This window comes from Polyodon spathula, chromosome 22, assembly GCF_017654505.1.
Source record: "Polyodon spathula isolate WHYD16114869_AA chromosome 22, ASM1765450v1, whole genome shotgun sequence".
NCBI classification, from domain to species: Eukaryota; Metazoa; Chordata; class Actinopteri; order Acipenseriformes; family Polyodontidae; genus Polyodon; species Polyodon spathula.
This window is the reverse complement of record NC_054555.1, coordinates 23,938,527-23,960,613: the sequence shown is the minus strand read 5'-3', so window position 1 is coordinate 23,960,613 and position 22,087 is coordinate 23,938,527. Positions and strand designations below refer to the sequence as shown.

The 22,087-nt window shown below is 39.0% G+C and overlaps 1 protein-coding gene across 1 annotated transcript in view; it reads left to right on the top strand.

Moving 5' to 3' along the window:
- The window catches only part of LOC121297424 (sarcoplasmic/endoplasmic reticulum calcium ATPase 2-like), a 34,702-nt gene that overhangs the window by 6,273 nt on the left and 6,342 nt on the right, over positions 1–22,087 (top strand). Inside the window, exons 5-9 of the mRNA XM_041223744.1 lie at positions 5,887–6,025; positions 17,699–17,779; positions 18,956–19,041; positions 19,458–19,922; positions 21,324–21,412. Of these exons, the coding sequence (XP_041079678.1) occupies positions 5,887–6,025; positions 17,699–17,779; positions 18,956–19,041; positions 19,458–19,922; positions 21,324–21,412 (860 nt within the window). The remainder of the gene's footprint in view (positions 1–5,886; positions 6,026–17,698; positions 17,780–18,955; positions 19,042–19,457; positions 19,923–21,323; positions 21,413–22,087) is intronic.

The window sequence follows — 22,087 nt, the reverse complement described above, 5'->3', positions numbered from 1 at the left end:
ATCCAGCGCTCGCAGAATATGACGGATGTTTGCCGAGCCTTTTGAGATGTTATAGTAATAAATGTGCGTGAACAGGACAGGATTTATCAGTATGTACGTCTATAAAGAGGTATGTGAAAAATACAACAAACAAAGGGCGGGGCTTGGCTGGAGATGCAACACTGTCATTTTGCCATACAGTGTGTTTTAAACCTGTTTTACTCTGGGGGGGGGGGGGGGGGTGTATTTTAAAATAAACAGCATGTGTGAAAGTAAATTGGACCTGACAAGCACTGAATACATGGACTGCAAAGGGTTAATTCTATTTTTTGTATGTATATTTAGACTGTATATGCCCTGACTACGCTGTGTGTCTCTTGCCATCCCCCTCCCCCAAATTAGTGTGTAAACCACTATTGCTCATTCATGTAAAGAAGGTGGATTTAATTTCAGAGGACGTTTGCTTGAGTTTTCGTATGAGCACTCTTCATTTTAGTTTTCTCGGATGATGAAGTGTAGAACTATTTAATAATAGTTGTTGGTACTGTAGAAAACCAGTAAAGCAAGTAGTATGTAACTCCCCAAAATATCAGTTTTTTAGTATTGAGGGTTTAGTAATATGACTAACTTTTGTATTCAACTATCATAGAAGTAACTTTTGACATCAATGAGGCACAAAATAAAATGTTGGTCTACAGAGGCGCATGTTCTTCAAAACACATTAAAAGACAATTTGACTTGGACCTACCATAGTTAACACTGGCACATTACATTTGTCAATGTTTGGATTGTTGTCTATCATTTACAATGACTGTGTCTTCTGAACCCCAAAGCTTATCTTAAGTTTATATTTCAGAAATACAGAAGGTTGTGAGACAAGTGTGTCTTCTACAAAACAGTGAACCTGTTTTCAGAACTTTTACACGCTGAGAAATCCAGATCATTCTTGATTTGTGTTTTTTGTCAAAGGGCAGCTGCTGTTTACATAAAAACCCTGAGCAGTCATTTAATTGCTCAGTCTTTTTTTGAACAAATACATGTGTGTTCAGCATTGCTATGTTTGTCTCGCAAACAAGTCCGTGGTTTTACATAATACTAAGTGAGGATTTTCGAAATTCTTCTGGGTGCTTTCTTTAGGAACCAGTCTTGTGCAGCAGCAAACAAGACATTTATAATGACTTCGATGTTGACAGAAAATAGACTGGACCAAGTAGATGGGGGTGCAGAGCCTTACCATGCTGTAGGGTGACTCGTGCTACCTATGGAGAAGTGTTGCGCATTAGTTTTACGTAATTCTTTTCTCTTAAGCACACTTTGAAACGGCTACTTATGTGCTTACAGAGTAGCAGAGTTTACAAGGAAACACAAAGGCAGGTGCTGTAGCCCTAGATAGTAAGACCTCATTAGAACAGATCTCTAAGGAGTAGAAGGGCATCTCAAAGTCACTTCAGTACAGCTTTTTCAGTTTGACCGAAATACAGTAATCTGCACATATCTCAGTGGGGGATTACAAAAGAGTTCTGAAAATAGAACAGGAAATTGGGTCACTGACTGCATTTTTTTAATTTTCTGATGTGTTGCTATGAAACCAATTTCCAGGCTTTTGTTAGAGGGGAGAGATTTAATTATTTCTTTTTCAGAAAGTGTGTTTTCTTTAAGTAGTGTCCACTTGAGGATTCTAGTCAGGTTCTGTAAAGCAGCAGTTATTGGTGGTTTTGCACTGACAATTCATCAACACTGGAACTACTTGGTTTATAGTTGGGAACAGAAATGAGAACACTGGCTTTCTCAAGCAGTCTGGCTGATTTTTTACAAAGCTGTTCCCCCCCCCCCCCCCAAAACACGATTTGTAAAGAAAATAGAGATTTTCGTAAGCATTTATGTTTTGAATTTTAAGAAACTTTCCTTATTTACCCCTAGAAATTAAATTGTGTGTGTGAATTCTCCCATGTCCTTTAATTATATAAAAAAAACCTTGATTACTGTAAACCTAATCCTTGCTTCATCTGGGAGAATGAACCTGGCACTGCTAAATGAGATGGAGACTAAGATCACACCTTTTAAACTAAATGAGAAACTTTACCAGTTAAATGTAATCATTGCTTTCACTTGGGTACTCGAGCAAACAAATGTGTACTTGTTTTGTGTGACTGACATTTCAGACAAAGAGAATGGCTGCAGGTCATTTGACTTCTAGGACTGGATGTTCTAATGTGCCTGGTTTTAACTACAGCTTCACAACGGTACATACAGAAATGCAAAAAGCATCTTCCTGGTTATGAGTAGGGGAGACTTATTAAGTTTGTTTTTAAATTGTTGGCACAATTCAGCTTTAATCAAGACTGGCACATGTATTTTTTACTTTTCTGTAGTTAGAGGAGCTCTTAGTGCAAGAACTGCACAAGTGATGACTCCTTGGGCCGTTCTTAACAGACTTCACTGCAGACTTTATTTTCCACACTGGAGCTAGTGGAGTTAACTTTGGACAATTCCACCCCTTATTGAGCCGTCACTTCATTTTAGTTAGATGGGTCAGTTTTTAAGGGAACGTTCTCATTGGATAATTAAGAAATGGGTACATTTCAAAGCCTTGTCTAAAAGCAATGTGATTTATAGCACACAGGGGTTTGACTTCTTTTATTACCTGGGTTGACCCTGTTGGAACAGCAGTGCTAGAAATAGATACCTGTAATGGGCTTAGCTTTTTCACTCTGCACTGATTCCGGATGACTCTAAAGAATGGTTCTTAAAAGAGAAAAAATCAATCTTTTTATTCTGTGTGTGGGTTGGAGAGGAGCTTTTGTATATTCAAGGCAGCTATATGAAATGATGCAACCCTCGTTAGACTCGGGCACACAAATATGTATTTTCCATAGGATCCAAAAGATTACGTATGTTGTGGTACACCTGAAACTTTTCATCGTTTCAAAAACCTGTAATGCAGTAAAAAAAAAAAAAAAAAAAAAAAAAAAAAAGATCTAGAGTATTATTATATTCTCTTGTATTAAACTTACAGGTTTCTAGGAAGTGGTTAATCTTATTTAAATGATGCTAGTGGAGTGTAAAACTGACAGGTGGGTTAACCTAGTTAAGGGGTTCAAAGCAAAATGTTATATATATATATAATATATTTTTTCATACAATCCTTTGTGTGAACATGGTATGTTGCCACATACTCTACGTGTAGTATACATAGCACTTATGTGGTTTGACCCAGCAAAACTTGTGCATATCCAAGCAGAATTTTCCACTGCCCCTGCTTGGAGTTCTGTTTTAACTCTGTGTTGGAATACTGCTGCTTTAGTATCATGGGGTGCTCCAGTATGCGTGGCATTTCATTCAGGAAATGGAGAATGTGTTGCTGGTCAAGGGGGTGTGAAGTGCCGTGTCAGAACCACACTGCAATGTGTGCCTTTTGAAGTGTTTGCTTGTTGCTCAGAGATAACACGCAGGCATGCCTGTACTTGCAATTCATTTGAAATGGTATAGGGGAGGTGTGGCAGTTTAATGTAGTAGGGATGTAGTTTTGGGTTTCTAGACTCCTTTGTGCAGGTGTCCCAGTGTGCATACACTAAAACTCCCAAACAGGATTATTGTGCTAACAGGAAAGTTCTTTGCCTAGGTCTAAGGAAACTGTGTGATTGGATGGGTGTTTAGGCCTGTGTGTCTGGCAACTCTCCCATCCATACTCCAATATATTTGATAAAAGTTAAGATAAAATTTGTAGCTCTTAAATAGGCCAGCTGTGCATGCCTTTACGTCAAAAGGTCAGTTGTCTGCCTGTTTCTAGAACCAGACTAAAATCTTTGGCATAACTAAATAGGGGGCAAAATCCAAGACTCTATGAAGAGCACGAGAGTACGCGGTCTGCAGCATGTATAGTAAGAATTTTTAATATAGAGCTGCTGTTGGGTTGAAAGGTCCCAATGCTAACAGTAATCCTAAGATTTCCAGCGTAGCAGTTTATTAGTTTTCCGTGTTTAAGGACACTGTTTGCTAAATCAACAAATCCACTTTAAAAAAAAAAAAAGCTTGCACATGTGTAGTTTTACTCAATTAACTTGTATAATTTTCTTAAAGCTGGAATCTAGGCAATGTGTCCTTTTTGACTTTTTTTTAAAAAATTTTTTTACTAATGGGGATGCAAACTCTGTAAAAGCTTGGAGAGTTATTGAGCTGTGAACAATGTAGTTCTGTAGAGCGATTTGTTATTTGTTTGTTTTAAAATTTGGAAATAGTCCTGCAAACCAGATCCCAGTAATGCAAAACAAAAGTATAGGATCGGTGGGCTTGTTGTTCAACTGAGACAAAGCCTGAGGCAACTGCGTTTCTATAAAAAATAAAAAGTACGGGAAAGTTCTGCCAAAACAAACAAGTCATTTTGACATCTTACTGAACATCCCACTGGGAGAAAACAGAGGGTTTTTTATTATAGAAATTCAACTTCAGGGATTTCAAAGACCCTTATGTTTTATCGCATCATTAAATGCACATTTCCAGGTGTTTTAACTTGCTTAATGATTATTCCTTGTTGCTAGAAATAAAAATAAAATGACATTTAAAATGCATACATTTTAAATATTTATTTCTGATTTTTTTGAAACCGGCATGCTTTTTCAGGAGGCTAGACAGCCCTTCTGCTTATGATTACTGACTTGTTTTCCTGGCTTTAACTTTGACCTGGCTTTGTCTGTTCTGCTCCTGGCTACTTTTCCTGTGAACCCTGGCCCTTGTTGGCACCTCATTGAAACTTTCCCACAATCCCCCAGGCTCCTCTGGCTGGGAAAGCGGGACTACAGAAGGTTACAGGCTTCGTTTTGACCTTGCTTGTTTATGAAGGTAGGGGGGCAGGAGACCTCGTTGCTGGGAGAGAGGAGGGGATGTGTTGGTGATGGTGTTCCCCCAGTGGGGATGGTGTGCTTGTGGGGATGTTGGAACAGCCTGGCACTTGGTAGACTCTTTGGGGATGTGAACATTGATTTTTGGCTTAGAAATGGCTATAAATAATGCTTAATCTTGGAGAAAGTATTCATTTTCGGATTGTAAGATTTGATGTACATTACCACAGCAAGCAAGTGTCAGGAGCCATTAGCGAATAGAGAAGGTGTCACCAATTCATCATATCCTAAGGGTTGGTTCATACTTCTGTCGCAGATGAATGCAATACATCCGGTGCAGATAGCAATAAAGCAGCAGACTGCCATTTTTCAGCATTATCCAAGCCTATGCAATTTCAGGTCGCAGACACATAAGAAAAGGCTGTACGGCTTTCCAAAAAAGACACTTGTCGCAAGAGTGTGGATGATGTAATTCCGACCTGTTGCACATTCTGAAGTGTGAACCAACCTTTACTGGCCTCATTCCCATCCTTAACTGTACTACGACATTTCACCCTGCCCCTCAGTTTGCTCTGTGCTTTGACCTAGAAAGTTCAGAATAATGTTTCCACTATCCTGGATTTATTTTTAAACCTTTAATTGTGCATCATCTCTCTTTTCCATCTTTTAGCCAGTAAAGCTGCAGCCCACTTTATACTTTATTCAACATTTTAAAAGCCAGGATTGGATAGCTTCAGAGACTTCACTGCATTAAATATGCATTTTAGGTTGTTTGGGTGGTTTTTGGAAAGTTTGCAACACTGATCAGTTGCTGTACTTCAATGAAGAGACTATTTTCAGTATCAACTCAGTTAATCACAGGAATCTAAACATCTTTTTTTCTGCCTCTTGAATTATGGGGATGCATTAAAACAGCTTGAAATCCAAAAAGTCCCCAAAGATTTCATAAACCTCTCCACACAATCTTTGGCCATTGTTTAGGAGGTGGGCCCTGTATATTTTATTGTATATTGAGATGATACAGTGCTTTTTGAGCATTAACGTTTGTGTGTTCTTAATTGTTCAACAGGAAAGAAATGCTGAAAATGCTATTGAAGCTCTCAAAGAATATGAGCCCGAGATGGGTAAGGTTTACCGGCAGGACAGGAAAAGTGTCCAGAGGATCAAAGCCAAAGATCTTGTCCCTGGAGATATTGTGGAAGTAGCCGGTAAGAGACTAACGCTTCATTTTCGTAGGTGTCGAAGAGAATTCTGTAAAGCTCAGGCATTTTTTTTTTTTTTTTTTTTTTTCCTGCAAAAAAAAAGTCAAGTCTGTAAACTAGGTAATTTTTACCAAAGTGTGTTTACTGCATTATTTGCTACATAAATCTTGTTCTTGGCTGTAGGGATGGAAAATGGTACTGAGTACTTCGATTAGAAGCCTGCTTATTTTACCATAGTGATATTTTAAAGACCTCACCCTAGCTAAGTTTCTGCTCCGGCACATTCCAAGACCAAGATTACTTTTTAGGACATGAATGTTCACAGTGTTTGTTTATTATTTTTAAGCTAAATTATGTTCTACAAGTAGGCCTGTCGGCTACTAAATAGAACACTTGAAATGTGCACCTAGTTGTGTGTTCAGGGTAGTTTTAATAAGTGGGTTCTTGACGTGCAGTGTGTCGGTGGTTTGCGGTTTGTTTTTTGCTCCGGTTTGCTAACTCTATTGGTCACAAACCTCAAACCTGTTCTGTGCTATGATTGTCTGTCTGACATCTGCCTTTTTAATCTCTCTTTTGATTGTACCACTGGCAGTTTTATACTGAAACTAGACAAGCCCAGTCGTTTTGCATCAGGAGCTGAGTGAAATAGGCTCTGCTGTGTGTGACCTCCCCTCCCCCCCCAACCCCCCCTCCCCCAATTTCTTTGCTGACTCAGATAGCGGTGCACAGGCAGTTTAAAGGACACGGGGACAATCTCAGATGTGCTTTGCTGAAGGACTTCATGAACAGAATTTTAAACACTGTGCGGGATGTGGCTTGCATTCAGAAAGGGTGGTCAGCGCTCTGTTTAGTCAGCACCCCCTCCACTAAGAAGATTTACCTGCAGCAACACGCATGCCATTGGATAGACAAACTAAATATATGTTGCATGCCATAAAAATGTAAATATCTATTGCAGTAAGGGAAGAGATACATATGTTTGGTAGCAAGTGCATGCACCACTGCTCATTGAAGGGGTTAGTATACTGGTTATGTAAAACTACTTTTTTCTTTTATAACCTTGTCTTTTGCAATGTGAGCATTTCTCATGTTGTAATTTAATTCATGCTAAATTTGATTTAACTCTTTGCAGTCCATTTATTCAGCGCTTGTCAGGCTATTTTCACAGGTTATTTTCACACGTGCAGTTTAAAATATAAATTTGTCAGAGTAAAAGAGGTTTAAAAGGCATTGAATCGCAAAAGGACACTCGGTACTGTATCTGCAGCCAAGCCCCACCCCTTGTTTGCTGTATTTCACGTACCTCTTTAGACATGCATGCTGATAAATAATCCACCAAACTCCTCAATAATGCGATCCAATTCATTATTTTTATTATTATAACATCTCAAAAAGCTCTGCAAATGTCTGATTCTTTGAGCTCTGGATGCAGAAGCAGTTACCTCCTTTGTTATGCTCAGTGTTATCTCCTATCACTCGGCCATTGAAAGGTTTACTCAGCTTTTTTTCCCCGGAGAAAAAAGCGACTACAGACCTGTGCTTTACGTCTTTTTGATGTCGGACAGGGTACGACATCGGACTGGAAAGGGAAAATTGTAACGTCGGACCTGGTCTGACATAGGACAGCAAAGGGTTAAATCTCATTTAATGAAGTAGGTAGTCCAGGAAAGGTGAAATTATATTGGACAGTTTATAATTGAGAGGTTTCATAATGAGGCTTAATAGAACTGAAGTTCACAATCCATATGAAGTAAATTTTTGAAAGAATGTTCAGTGCTGAACAGTTCTGTGCAAGGATTCTCTGAGTTTCAGCTAAATGGACTCTGTTTTGGGTCTGTGTTGCTCATATAGCTCACCCGCTCTAGCAGGTTAATAATGCTCCTTTCTGATCGATCCCAACACACTTGTGTTGGTGTATCTCTGTTTCAGCTACTATTGAGAAAAGGTTCTTCCAGTTTAACCTGTCTACTGCTTTTTTTTTTCTTTTGAATGTAAACTTGCAGCTCCATGATGAAGCCACACATTAAATTAAGTGCAGTCTGTGTCAGATTTACTTTTGGTGATCTCTTGTTAAAGCTCTGTATACACTTAAACACAAACATTTGTCTTTTTTAGGCAGTAATGCAGCCATTTGCAAAACTTGACTCTGCCGCTTTTTAGATTGATGCTAAAACAATGTACAGTGGGTATGTGTTCAGCAGGGCTTCAATAGACCGGTAGGGAGGTTAGATTTGACAAAGGAGGTGGGACGGCTGCAGTGGTGGCTACACTTGTTCAGAAAGCAGTTTCTAATCTATGCCAAGCCATGTAGGTGCTGAAGAGCAAGCATGGTGCTGTGTCTCCTCCTGCCCTGTACACGTGTTGGTGCTGTGTGGTGGGCTGCTCCCATTGTCAGCAGAGAGATGGCCTTATAGGGAAGTGGCAGAGCGCACCATGCACTGGAGTACAGCCCCCTGTCCAGGGATTTCAGACTGTTTGGCATTTATACAGCCTGGAAAGTGTCTTGTGTCACTTATGCAAGTATCGGAAATGGCCAGGTGGTTGGTATCCCCTTGCTTGTCAGTTTATTTTGTTAGTGAACACTTTTAGATGCAGATGTAATATACTGGGGTTAGACCAAAAAAACATTTTAACACTTGCTATATGTAGTACAGTCTGTTCTATCCCTGGCATGTAACCAACGGTTGTTCCAGAGAACAGGAGCTCTGCATTTTAACCTTGAGGAAGGTCTTGCAAGTAAACATGACTTTGGGAGTTCCACTCTAATTGTGACAGGTAGAGGAAATTGCCGACAAGTGTGTTTTACCATAGAATGCTGAGGAGGAACTGTTAAACTACACTTGACTTATAAATACTAGACTGACCCTCATTTTACTGACAGTTGGTTAAATCTTAGTGGGGGCTTGTGGCAAAGTGCCCGTCCCTGTGTGTTTTGTGTTTATGCTGTGTGTTAATATTGGTGTATCGTCATTGGTGTATGGGATATAAATGGGTCTGTGTAACACAAGTGTTTAAAATGTATACTTTTTCAGCTAAACTGTTTACGTTGAAGGATTTGATCAGGTGAGCTAGGGAGGAGGACCTCAGGTGATACCAAGCTGCCAAAGAGAGACTGAGCAGAGGCAGTTTTGTAACTTGCCAGGCATCGATGCAACATTTGAACAATAATTTGCCTGGTTAATACTATTTTATTACGTTATATTATACATACCCCCTATATTTTAGTTTTGTCAGCCTGAAACCAACTACAAAGCATTACATAGGGTGAGTGTTAGTCTGATAACTGTATAGGCTACATGTACTCTAAACTACTACTAATAATAACAACTTAAACTATTAATGTTATTTAGGATTTCCCCTATTTATTTTTATATAAAGCATCAGAATAATATTCTACTAGCAGTTCATCATTGGATTTAATGTAGCATCAAGTGTGCATTCTGCACACAACTTGCTATCCTATCATCTTCAGATATAATAATTAATAATAATAATAATAAATAATTTAAAAAAATTGAAACACCGCTCTTTTGAGACCTCTTTACTGCATTTTGATCGCACATTGCACAGCACTGAGAAAATGATGGTCAGTGTTAGTGTCATTTTTAGTAAGCGCGCCTGACCAAACATTGAATTTCTTCCAGCACAGAATTCAAGCATGAATATCGGTGTACATTACCGGCTAAAATAACAAAAACTACCGAGAGCGGATTGTGTTTCTTTCCTGTATATCGGTGCCATGCCTATTGTTTGGATAATTGAGTAGAAGTGGAATTTGATGGATAGGAAAGAGGCAGTTTTTCATCCTGAAGCAAAGCCAAGGGCACCCTCAGGAAAAACAGTATTCTGGTTTGAAGTATTAAAGTTGTCTTTCTCTAGAATGTTTCCCTGAGAAACTGCCCTGCGAGTATCTCTCTTTTTTGTTTTCCATTGGAACTGACATGCAAGCAGCTGCCAAGAACTAGGCTTGCTCTATGAATCCTGCTGGCAACTTACCAGTGACCAGGCCTGACCGGGGGTGTCCCATCCCATCCCGCCCCCAAAGTGAACTTGTCCTTTTTGATATCTCTTCCTGTATTCTTTTAGTGTTGTTTCTGGATACGATACAGGAGTTGAGAGAGAGAAACTGGATTATACCGTTTAGAACGATTGCATATAATTTTCTATAAACCATTTGACGTTTGACAGTATTGAATATTTCAGCAGTGTTCTATAATCTGTATTTTAATGCCTGCAGTGGCTGCTAAAGACCGAGGGAGGGGAAAGTTATTTCAAAGCCTGAGCTTGTGGAAACAGGATGTAATGAAGTGGAGACCAACAGATTGACCAGATAAATAGTTTGTACAGCAGATGGCTGAAATTTCTTTCTTTTAATAAACGGGTCTACATTTTATGGCTATTTCACATGAACTGCAGTAAAATTCTCCACCCAGTTAATCAGATGTTTACAGATGTGTTCTATTGAAGACTCTTTATTCTTAAAGGCTATTTCACTTAGCATGAACACATTGCTATTGGTTAAGGCAATTCAAGTTCTTCTAAAAGCTGAGCAAGAATGTTTATCTGAGGTACTGGGGTCAATTTTAAACTACATAAAAGGTTGGTTTCACAGACCTTGGTTAGCATTAATATTGAACTACCTAATATAACCTTAGGCAAGGCAGGCCAGGATTAGTGCTAATCTACATGTAATGGACAAAAAAAATGGAAACACCGATGTAAAGTCACGTATTAGGGCGTTGGGCCACCATATGCAGCCTGTATGCGCCGTGGCATAGCACCATGTAACAAAATTTTTGTTCCTGGGTGGTAAGTGTTATTTCCTAATTGCTTATGCCTCAAAAGTATAGAAAATGGCTATTATTCCCCACAAACTTTTGCTTTTGTGACCAGGACAGTGATATTTCAAAATACCACTATTTCCAATGGGGAAAATGGGCAAATGTGTGTGTCTTCGTTCACATAAAGTCAGAAAAAAACAACATATGAATCCAAATTAACATGTATTTATACTAAAGTAATACAAAAATGACTATAAAAGATTTAGAAGCGAGTAGTTTTGAGATTTATAGTGTAAATATAGTATAATCGTAAATCTCGAAAAACTACTCGCTTCTAAATCTTTTATAGTCATTTTTGTATTACTTTAGTATAAATACATGTTAATTTGGATTCATATGTTGTTTTTTTCTGACTTTATGTGAACGAAGACACACACATTTGCCCATTTTCCCATTGGAAATAGTGGTATTTTGAAATATCACTGTCCTGGTCACAAAAGCAAAAGTTTGTGGGGAATAATAGCCATTTTCTATACTTTTGAGGCATAAGCAATTAGGAAATAACACTTACTACCCAGGAACAAAAAAAAAAAAAAAAAATTTGTTACACAGTGTAGTCTACCAGCCGCTGGAATTCTGCAGGAGGTGTGCGGCACCATTCTTCCTCGAAAGTCAATCAACTCTCGCCTGGTTGATGGAGAGGGGAAACTCTGTCACAGGTGACGTTCCAGAATATTCCATACATGCTCTATTTAGATTTGGTGAATGAGAAGGCCAATTACATTTGGATAACATCATGCTCATCAAACTATTGGGCAACCACACATTCTCTGTGAAATGGGGGCATTGTCATCCTGGAAGACACCACTCCACCCCGCGGCAGGGAAGAAATGCTGCAACATGGGGTGAAGATGATAACTCGGTACCATTAAGCAGCAATTAGCATTGACCTTGCCCTGTAAGGGACTGAGTGTACCCAAACCATGCCAGGAACATGCGCCCCAGAACATTACACATTTTACCACCAGAACCCTTCACTGTTGGAACCAAGCACTCAGGGCTGTAGAATTCTTTAGGTTGGTGCCACACGCGCACTCGTCCATTTGTCAAGAACATGATGGATGATTCTTCTGACTATCACATTTCTCCACTGCTCCGTAGTCCATTGCCTATGCTGTTTGCACCACTGGACCCGCAAACGTGCATTGCCAGGTGTGATGAGCAGTTTGTGCACTGCAACCCGACTGGTATCTCACTCTGTGGCGTTCAGGGTGAATGAAACTGGGTGCTCGCGCCACAGGTTGAAATTTGCAGTCAATTGATCTGCAGTTGCTCGTCTGTTTTGCCTTGCACTTCAAATTAATACACGGATATCACGATCCTGGAGTATGCACTTTGGCCCTCTGTTGCCCTTTGCTGCTGATGTCTTTCCTTTGGAGTTCCATGTCGACATCACCTTAGACACTGTTGCTAGTGAAACATCAGCAAGTTGAGCTGTCTTGGTCACTGAAGCTCCTGTCAAATGTGCCCCAACAATCACCCCTCTTTCAAAGTCAGTGGGGTCTCCTCTTGCAGCCATGCTAGCCTTAATTATAAGCAACTAGGCCTGTCCAGCATTTTTATACATGACCATAAACATGCTGGGATGTTATTTGCTTAGTTAATGCATGAGCCACACCTGTGTGGAAGCCCTTGTTTTCAAGGACAATTCTTTGAGAGACGCATCTAATCGGGTTTAATGTGTAATTTTTTAATATGTAACCGTTATTTGCGTGGATTTTTTAATTCTATATTTTAAATCTTCCAATTCTTTGTTCGCTCATGTGGTTTAATGCCACGTTTTAGGTTACCAGGTTTCTCAGTTTTTTGTCCGAGGGGCTTGCTGTGGTTATAGGCGTCCTACCTCCCCACCCTTGTGCAGGTGTGTGATTTTTAGTTTAGAGCAAACAAATGGATGTGTACCACCTTTACAGAAATTTTTCAAATCAAAGCAAACTGCCGTAGGTTTTAGTTTCCTTTTATTTATATAAGGAGCATCACAAAATTCATGTTTATTTTGTGCATGATTTAGTTAAATATTTCTTTGCTTGTAGCTTAGTCTAGTGTTTATTTACATCAAAGGGAGGGTTTTGCCAGCAGTAAATTTACAATGTGGCATGCTTGGCTGGAGTGCTCATTTTTTGAAGTGCAGGATTGGCCTGCAATAGCACTGAACGGTTGCATTGGATCCTTTGTGGCTGCTTTTTATTTATTTATTTATGTTCAAGACCACACTGTTCTAAACCAGGGATAGGAATAAGACTCCTTTTGCTTGGCAGTTTCACAGATTCCAGGTTTTGATACAAGCTTGATCAGCCTCAGTGTATAGGGAACAAGCTCAAGTGTGTTTGATTTAATCATAGTAAAATGAGGAATGGCTCAAACTGCTATGCAATTCAGGTCTTGCTTCCATCCCTGTAAACTGGTGTGAATGTGCTTGGCACCAAGTGCTTAGTTACTAGAAGTCCAAGACACCTGCTTGTTTAGTAACATTTTCCAAATTTAAACCTCACTTAAACAGATTACCTACCCCCAGAAATAAAGGTGTCCTTATTCTTAATGTGATATGCTGCAAGCACATTTCATTGTCACATGGTCTTGCATGATTTTGCTGTGAAAAAGATAGTGCTGCATAATATAGGCACATTCTAGAATTCCAGATTTCCAGAAACATGTGCCTGTATCACAAACAAAAGAAAGTAACAATGATTATAACATATTTGGATTAGTTTCAATGTAATTTTTTGTTACTTTTTTTAATTTAAAAGGTTCCATTAGAATTGGCTTGTGTGTTCTGCTCTTATGTATGGATTGATTGGATTAAAGCCAGTAATACAAAAATGAACTGGCCAAGTTAATTTCAGTCTGACAACCCATGCATTCAATTTTACGTTATCTCAGGAAGTGTTTGCAAACTTCAGGAAGTGCCCGTTTAGCTTCACGACTGAAAGCATGATAAGGTATGTTTTTTTTTTTTTTTTTAATAGGTTAGGCAATGCTTTCATGAAGTTGCTAAATATAGATGCCTAAAGGAATTCACTATTTTATTGTATTTATTGTAAATACAAAAACAGGAGTAACAAACTAAAGTTGCCATAGCAATTTAAACACTGCAGTGTACTTTACTCAAACTGCCTGCTACAGTCAAATGAACGGTTGGTATAGTAATGTAAATAGTACAGCAGATGTCTATAGCTGTGGTGACAGCACTGTAATATATTGTAGTAGATGAGGTAGCTTATGTAACAGTCTCTGGTCATTGCAGATGTGATTCCTCAAATTACACAATTACAGGTGAATACTTCCCTGGCAATGACTGGCTTGTTCATACAGGTGAAGTAGTCATCAGTTTAAAAAAGAAAAAAAAAAATGCTCAGAAGGTTACAAGCTACAAAAATGCTTCCCAATAGCTGAAAACTAATACATGAGTCTAGCACTACGGCTGTTGACAGGTGTAAAACAATACAGCCTGCTTCCAGGGACTGACAAGAGCCCTGCCGATCGCAGTCCTGTGATATTAGTTTGCGGTTAGCGTGAAAATGCAATCGCTCGAAACCAGCTGCTGTCCTGTGTCCACATTTAAACCTGATCACAGCATCAGGAACATACTCAAATATTTTTGCCATTTTTGGCCTTGCTCATTGTTTGTGTAATGCTGTTCTCGCTGCTCAAGGGCATAGAGGCTCAGATTAGTGCTCAAGTTCTGCCCTGAAAGGGTAAGGGTATTTGACAGTAACGTTCCGATTTTCCTTTTTTGCGTGTGTGGTTGATTTTATTAATGTCACAGTTCAAGTGCAAGATGACCTTGTTTGGTTAATCCTCTTTGACTAAACTGCTGTTGTCGCTAACCGTTTTCATCGTGTCCGAATTTATTCAAAATAAAAGGTAAATCGCTAAACGTGATGCAAGTTCGGATCTCCTTTTGCTCTGCTCTCCTGATGATACCAGATAAAAGGCACTGAGTTTAAAGAAACAGATCTGTTCCTGCTATGTCTAGTCTCAACACTGACAGACACTTCTTACATCTGCATGTGGTGTTTATGTTGTAAAAATGTAATGGGTACATGTAAGTAGGGTGCTACTTCATTGTTTGGAAAAAGTACTTTTAAAGCAAGATAAAATCCTCAGCTGACGAACAATTCTGAAGATGGGTGTAATTGTCTAAACAACTACATTTTAAAGTACTTTCTACCATTGTGTGTTTATCTTACATTTTATTTAATTATAAATGGGGGGGAGGGAGGGGCCCAGCCCAGCCCAGCCCAGCCTAGCATAGCCTGCAGGTAGAGGTGTGTGTCATGGTGGTTGGATAGCAGATGATGGTGATAAAATTGTGCTCGTTTAAACTTCTAGTTAGAATAAACAAGCTCGACTCTGTTAATCTAATCAAACATTTTTGTCTGCTGTTATCTTTTATAGATGTGTGGGTGTTACAAATGAAGATTGGACTTTGTGCTTAGTTGGTAGTTTGTGAATGGAGTGTAATGAAAATTCACTGCAGTGGGGTTTCAACACAAAGATACAGTCTACATTCACCTAAATGTAGTTGTCATTTTGTAAAGCCAGTGCGTGCCTGTAGTGTGTGTCTAAAAGGCCTGTGTATGGCATACGCATGTACATTATCACAATTGCACTGCACCTAAAAGATTAAATAATTGTCAACAATAACTGTGAAGGTCTCCCTATCCGCATGTTCTCCGCTGAGATGTGATACCTCTCCAAGTTTGTCATGCTTAAGTGGTTATAACCATTTCAAAACAGATGTAATGTTTTCATTAATAATTAATGACAATGTAAATAAGACTAAATATTTAGATTTATTCTAATTTAATAAAAAGGCACTTAGGAATATCTCCCAGAGAACTTTGGAGAAAAAAATGCAGCAGCTAGACCCTACATTCTGCAGCAGTCATTACATTGCTGTCTGCTCAGAATAACTTCTAGGTAGTCGTTTTCCCCCAAGTTTAAACAAATTTTGTGGTAATGTCCTCAGGTCTGTGTTTTCTTTTTTTCTCTCTTTTGTATTCAGTCCATGTTCTCTGCAATGCGGATTTCAAAGGGCCCAACATTTGCATACAGAGAAGACTTGCCTAACAGGTTGTGTGCATTCACCCACACACTCCCACTGTGAGTCAGTGCCTGGGATTTGATCCTGCCTCTCAAGCCATTCCATCTAACATGTAGAGCACACAGCTTCCATGATGAATTGTATTCTTCCTCCGCTAGCATTCTCTCCTGCCCCCCAGAACTTAAATTAAGAATTGATGAGCTGTCTGGTTTAATGAGAACCAATTCTGGTTCAATTTATTATAACAATCTAAAATTAGAAAGATGTGCTTCTTAAATTAGACGTTGATCGAAGAGGGCAGGCTATATCGCATTCGGTTATTGCATTCTAATTTCCATTGGATTGGTATCTTAGGCACCGGGTGTGAAGTCTTGAAGAGACTGTCTGGCTTTATTACAGTGTATACTTCCCTGGAAACCTGGTAAAGTTTTCTGTTCAGTTCTATAACCCTGACTTGTATTTAGCTGAAAATAAGTTGTACTGTTCTAACCGAGAACCCGGAGTGTAGCCCTTGCACTTGGAAGCTTTATTAGTAAACTAGAAAGCCCCCAATAAGTCCTCATTTTAATATCTAGATGCATGACATAGTAGAACATAAAGAATGCTTTGCTAACAGAGGAAACTAGCTTTTATATCTTGATCCCATTTAGAAATGGCATATCCCTCTAGCCAGAAAGGCATCGCCACCACGGTTCAGTAGCTTGGTAACCTTGCTTGCTTGCTTGCTTGCTTGGGCTTTGTGGGTAAATAAAGGCAATTGGATTGACCGCAGGCATGACATTTGTAATTGCAGTTTTTGAAATTTGGTAGAAAAAATTATAGTAAAATCAATCAATTAAAAAAAAATAGTCGACAGTCTAATCCTACGTTGTACCTTTCTCCAGACCTAATAGAACTCAAAGAAGAGACATTGTTGCTTTGGTAGAGAAGCGTAATCTTGTCACAATCTAGAAAACCTTGCTTTGCAGAAGGTACATATATGTAGAAAGGGATAGGGTCAGATGGATTATTTCTTTGTAAATGTGTGTGACCGACCCTTGAATAGAAGGATTTGCTTTTCTGAAATGAAATGGAACTGCTTCAGCTGCAGTGTGTTTGAAGTGGGGGCTTTTTGAAATTAGTTGCTTGTGCACACCAAACTGCAGTCTAGCAAGCGGAGAAGTTCCTATGACTCCCCATTGTTAGTTTATCGCAGCATCACGTTGTTAATCGTGTTGCCCTGCAGTGTGTGTGTAACTCCACAGGACAGTAGAGGTCATAAAAGAAAGACCATGTTGTCCCCAGGAAACTATTATTATTTTCTTAATTAAGCCAGAAATTCTTGGTAGTTAATTCAAAAGCTCATTATGAAGTACTCCTCCTTATTTGTACTGCTACAGTACACCCAGATTTTCCTTGTAAAGGGGAACCAGCAGGCTTAGATCATGCAGTCACTGTTGCTTCACGAATATAGCGCACAATTCTTCCTGGGTCATGTACGTGGGTTATAGTATATAGTAGTATTTTGTATGTACCTTTTCATTATATTGGTCAAAAATGTATGGAAATTAAGTGGTTTTCATAAAAGAAAAGAATGGATAACATCTCCTCATAAATTGCAGTGCATATGTGTCCTTCTAAGCTGTGCTGGAATGAAAAGGAACACTGTACACACTTCAATATCGGAGTACTTGACTGCCATACGTTGCTTTTCTTCTAAAACCATGCATCTCCACTTATTTTTTTTTTCTGACTCCGTGTCATTTAAATTTGCACAAAAATTAATTTTTATTTATTTTCCCCCCCATACAGTGGGAGACAAGGTTCCTGCTGATATTAGACTGTCTTCAATCAAATCCACAACCTTGAGGGTGGACCAATCTATCTTGACAGGTAAGTGAATATTTCAGGAGGATGGACATATATATGTGTGTGTGTGTGTATGTATATATATATATATATATATATATATATATATATATATATATATATATATATATATATATATATATATATATATATATATATATATATATATGTATATATATATATATATATATATATATATATATATATATATATATATATATAATATATATATATATATATATATATATATATGTGTGTGTGTAATGTGTATGTATAATATTTTATTTTCCTGCCACTACTTGTATGCTTTTAACAATTTGAAATTGCACAATTTGTTCAACATCGGGGCACAAACAGAAACCGGCAGCGATTCTTAACCAACATCAATTAATATTCTCCTGGTATACAGCTGTTTTTTTCAGATAAGTTTTTTAATAGACCCATGGCTAGTAGATGCAGTGTTGGATAAGGTGTTTCAACTTGAAACAAAAATTAACTGACATTTAGATGAAATCTTGTTCTATTTTTTTTTTTTTTTTTTTTTTCCTTTTGACAGATATTTAGTGTGACTTCAATGAAGAGCTTAAACATATAATCCAAGATATTATCCATTATCAAAGGATGCTGCCCATTCTTATCATTCCTGTTTTTTTAATTAAATTCCCAATCAGAAAGTTGTATGCTTAATCCTGTTAATTGTTCAGGGCAGTGTACAGTATGCAGCAACTTTAAGTCATCATTCTGTTCTTGGTTCTTCCATATATGAACACAGAAGCAAACGTCTGCATTGAGGAATATTTTACAGATCATTTTTCTTATTGACCATGATCTATTAATAAAGTAGAAATGGACTTGAGTTCATCGCTCTTCAGAAAGCTGTGATTCATTCTGATTTATCTTGAAGGCTGCAGATATTTAATCTTTGTAACAGCCTACTGTTTCACATTTTTGGAAATGGATTAGTCATCTGCCGCCTTAATTGGTAACAGATTTTTTTTTTTTTGAGTTGCATCTTGTCATTATGCTAGAAAAAGGGTTATTTTTTTAAAACAGTTAATTTTCACCTTGCTTGCTTAGAAGTGAATTGCTTGCCTTCTGATTTTTAAAAATGCAGAGGGGCTTTTGAGCTGACTGATTTAAAGCTGAATTGGCCCAGCCTGTTCCCAAGTGCTTTCCTGACACACTTTACAATTCCTTTAGGTGAGTCTGTATCTGTCATCAAGCACACTGACCCAGTGCCTGACCCCCGTGCTGTGAACCAGGACAAAAAGAACATGCTTTTCTGTGTAAGTAAACTTTGAAAAATGTTACATTCCTATTTAATGTGTGGCAGTGTTTTATAATAAATGAGGACAGAGAGATGGCTTGTCTCCTGGTTTAGAATTTTCATTTCAACTTGTGGGATATATGTAACCCTATAAAGCATGATCCTTGTTCATGACAGCAGTAAGTTTAAATGTATTTCACATGACGCTTTTACAGTGGAATAAGATGGTATGTACACTACTTATTGGAATACAAACCAGCTGCATCAAGTGTATTATATGACTAACTCATGAATATATCTCTCTGCTGCGATATATATTTAACAGAATTACCAGGAAATTGTACAAACTATACCACAAAACGCATTTGTTCATACATCTGCCATTTTAATCTTGCTTGAACCCCTCCACTGAAGTATCTCTCATCTCCTTTATAGGGTACCAACATTGCCGCTGGCAAAGCAGTGGGTGTGGTGATTGCCACCGGTATTAACACAGAGATCGGTAAGATCCGTGATGAGATGGCGGCAACGGAGCAGGAGAGGACTCCCCTGCAGCAGAAGCTGGACGAGTTCGGAGAGCAGCTGTCCAAAGTGATCACTCTTATCTGCATTGCTGTCTGGATCATCAACATAGGGCACTTCAACGACCCCGTACACGGGGGCTCCTGGATCCGCGGCGCCGTCTACTACTTCAAGATTGCCGTGGCCCTGGCTGTGGCTGCCATCCCCGAGGGGCTGCCCGCCGTCATCACCACCTGCCTGGCCCTGGGCACCCGCAGGATGGCCAAGAAGAATGCCATCGTCCGGAGCCTGCCCTCTGTTGAGACCCTGGGCTGCACCTCTGTCATCTGCTCTGACAAGACCGGCACACTCACCACCAACCAGATGTCTGTCTGCAAGGTAAGACATGTACTAAATCTCATGCACGGACAGACACCTGCTTGGATGCCTGTGTGTGTGGACAGTATCGACTGATGACCTTGGTTTGAATGCCTGTTGGGCCATTGTTACCATTCTATGAGCTCTCTGCTGTTTCATGGATAGGCATGACCACTAAATAGTCAAAACAAATAATCCAGCCCCACCACCACCCATCCCTATCTCCAGGCTGACAATTGCTGATAAATGTGAGCGCCACCTGGTGTGTGAGAAGGCAGCCTTTTTCCATACATATAATCTTTTATATTCCAGTTTTTTTCATTTTCTAATGGCATGCTTGTGCTTAAGGATAAGAGTTGCATTATTTGCCAGGATTTTACTATTATAACTCGGTGTACACTTCAGGAGGCAATGCTGTTACTAATCTGCATTCAGCAGCCAGGTTGCTTGGAGTGGTGTTGTGTAACTGACTTTCTGCAAAAATGGGATTTCACGCATTCAGAACTCTCTGCATCTGACAGGTGAACATTCTCGCTCGGCAACATTTTTACAAAAGACTCCTCATTAACCCGGTTTCACATAATTGGCGTTTTGCTGATGTACACTGAAAACTAATGGAGAATTGAGAGTCTGCTGCATCTTGACCTGTATTTTAAAATAACTGAATCCCATTTGCTTTTTAAAATGCAGTCCATTGCACAGGTTTTTGTATGCATGTGTTAAGATGGATGAAACCTGATACCCCTTGTTATGTAATCATTTTATCGTGTATACGTATGACGATAGTTACACTGAAGAATATTGTCATTGAAACTGCTGCTTATTCCCTGCTTAAATAGCAGTCTCCTATTGAAAGCATGATCAATTCCATGTACAAACTAGCTCTTCTAAAAGTGGAACGGTTCTGTACAATTTAAGCTGACGTTTTTTTGTTTTATTTTTCAAATGAACCGTGCAGCAGTCTTCAGTTGGAACAGCAAGGGGGAAGGTTGAGCCGTTTGTCCTTGGTGCTTCTCTTCCCACTGCACCAAGTCTGACACCCAGAACATTTATATGCAGTGCTGCACGTCAAAGAATTGGGTTGTTTGCTTCATGGACTAGAGGGGCCTCCCTCCGCAGCATAGCAAAGCCTCTGGCGGATGCAGTGGCAGGCTGCAATGTTTGCTTTTGTACCAGTCACTGCCTGATGAGGTGGAACACTGCCATCTAGATGGCTGAGACTGCTTTTGCAGCCAATGTTGGGATAGTGTTCATTGCAAAAATGATTCTGCTAAACTCCTCCATTTCACTGCAGTGGTTAGTTTACAAAAAAAAATATTATAGATCTATACAAGTGGAGATCTATACAAGTGGTCTGTACAGGTGCTTTTTGTTTTTTGTGTATATGGTAATATGCATTCCTTTTATGTTTTTCATATTCAGATGTTCATTATTGACAAAGCTGAGGGAGACAGCTGCAAACTGAATGAGTTCAATATCACTGGCTCTACATATGCACCTGAAGGAGAAGTGTGAGTACAGGCATCCTCTTTGCTGTTAAACACAGATGTGAACGTAGTGAGTGTGGCTGGCACATCAGGGTATAATGATTGATTGTTATCAATCAATCATGATGTCTCCCATTACGATACAATACGTCATGTGAAGGATGTATTGTATCGTAATGGGGCTGTGATGCTGGACCAAAAGCACATTCATACTTGGTCTGCCAAATTGTTCATGGTATTAGTACATTATCTCCCTGCCCTTATTAGTCATGCACAAAGCCCTTCAGAAACATGCTTTGCAATATTGTTTCTTTTAGTGTATCTTAAGAGCCCTTCTGGCACACCAGTTGTTTTCAGAAGTGATTGCTTCACATATACTGTAGCTCTGCCAATTCTCAATTGCTTTAAAATGTGCACCCAAAGCGGAGCTTTAATAGCATTTTCTTTTTGTAACAAATGAAAATGGTCTGTGCACTAGCTTCCTAAATACAATGGTGTATTTTTTTTTTTGTTGCACCGTGTAGATGATAACCACTGTGACTGCCGATTTGCAATCCAGCTATTGCTGAAATCCATTTGTATGCTGCAAACAAACTAGGAGTAAGCGTCCTTGCCAGCATCTGTCATCCATGTCTTTGGAAAGAAATGATACTTCACGTGCAGCCCTGCTTTTCTGTTTGCCCTGTGTAAATCAATTAT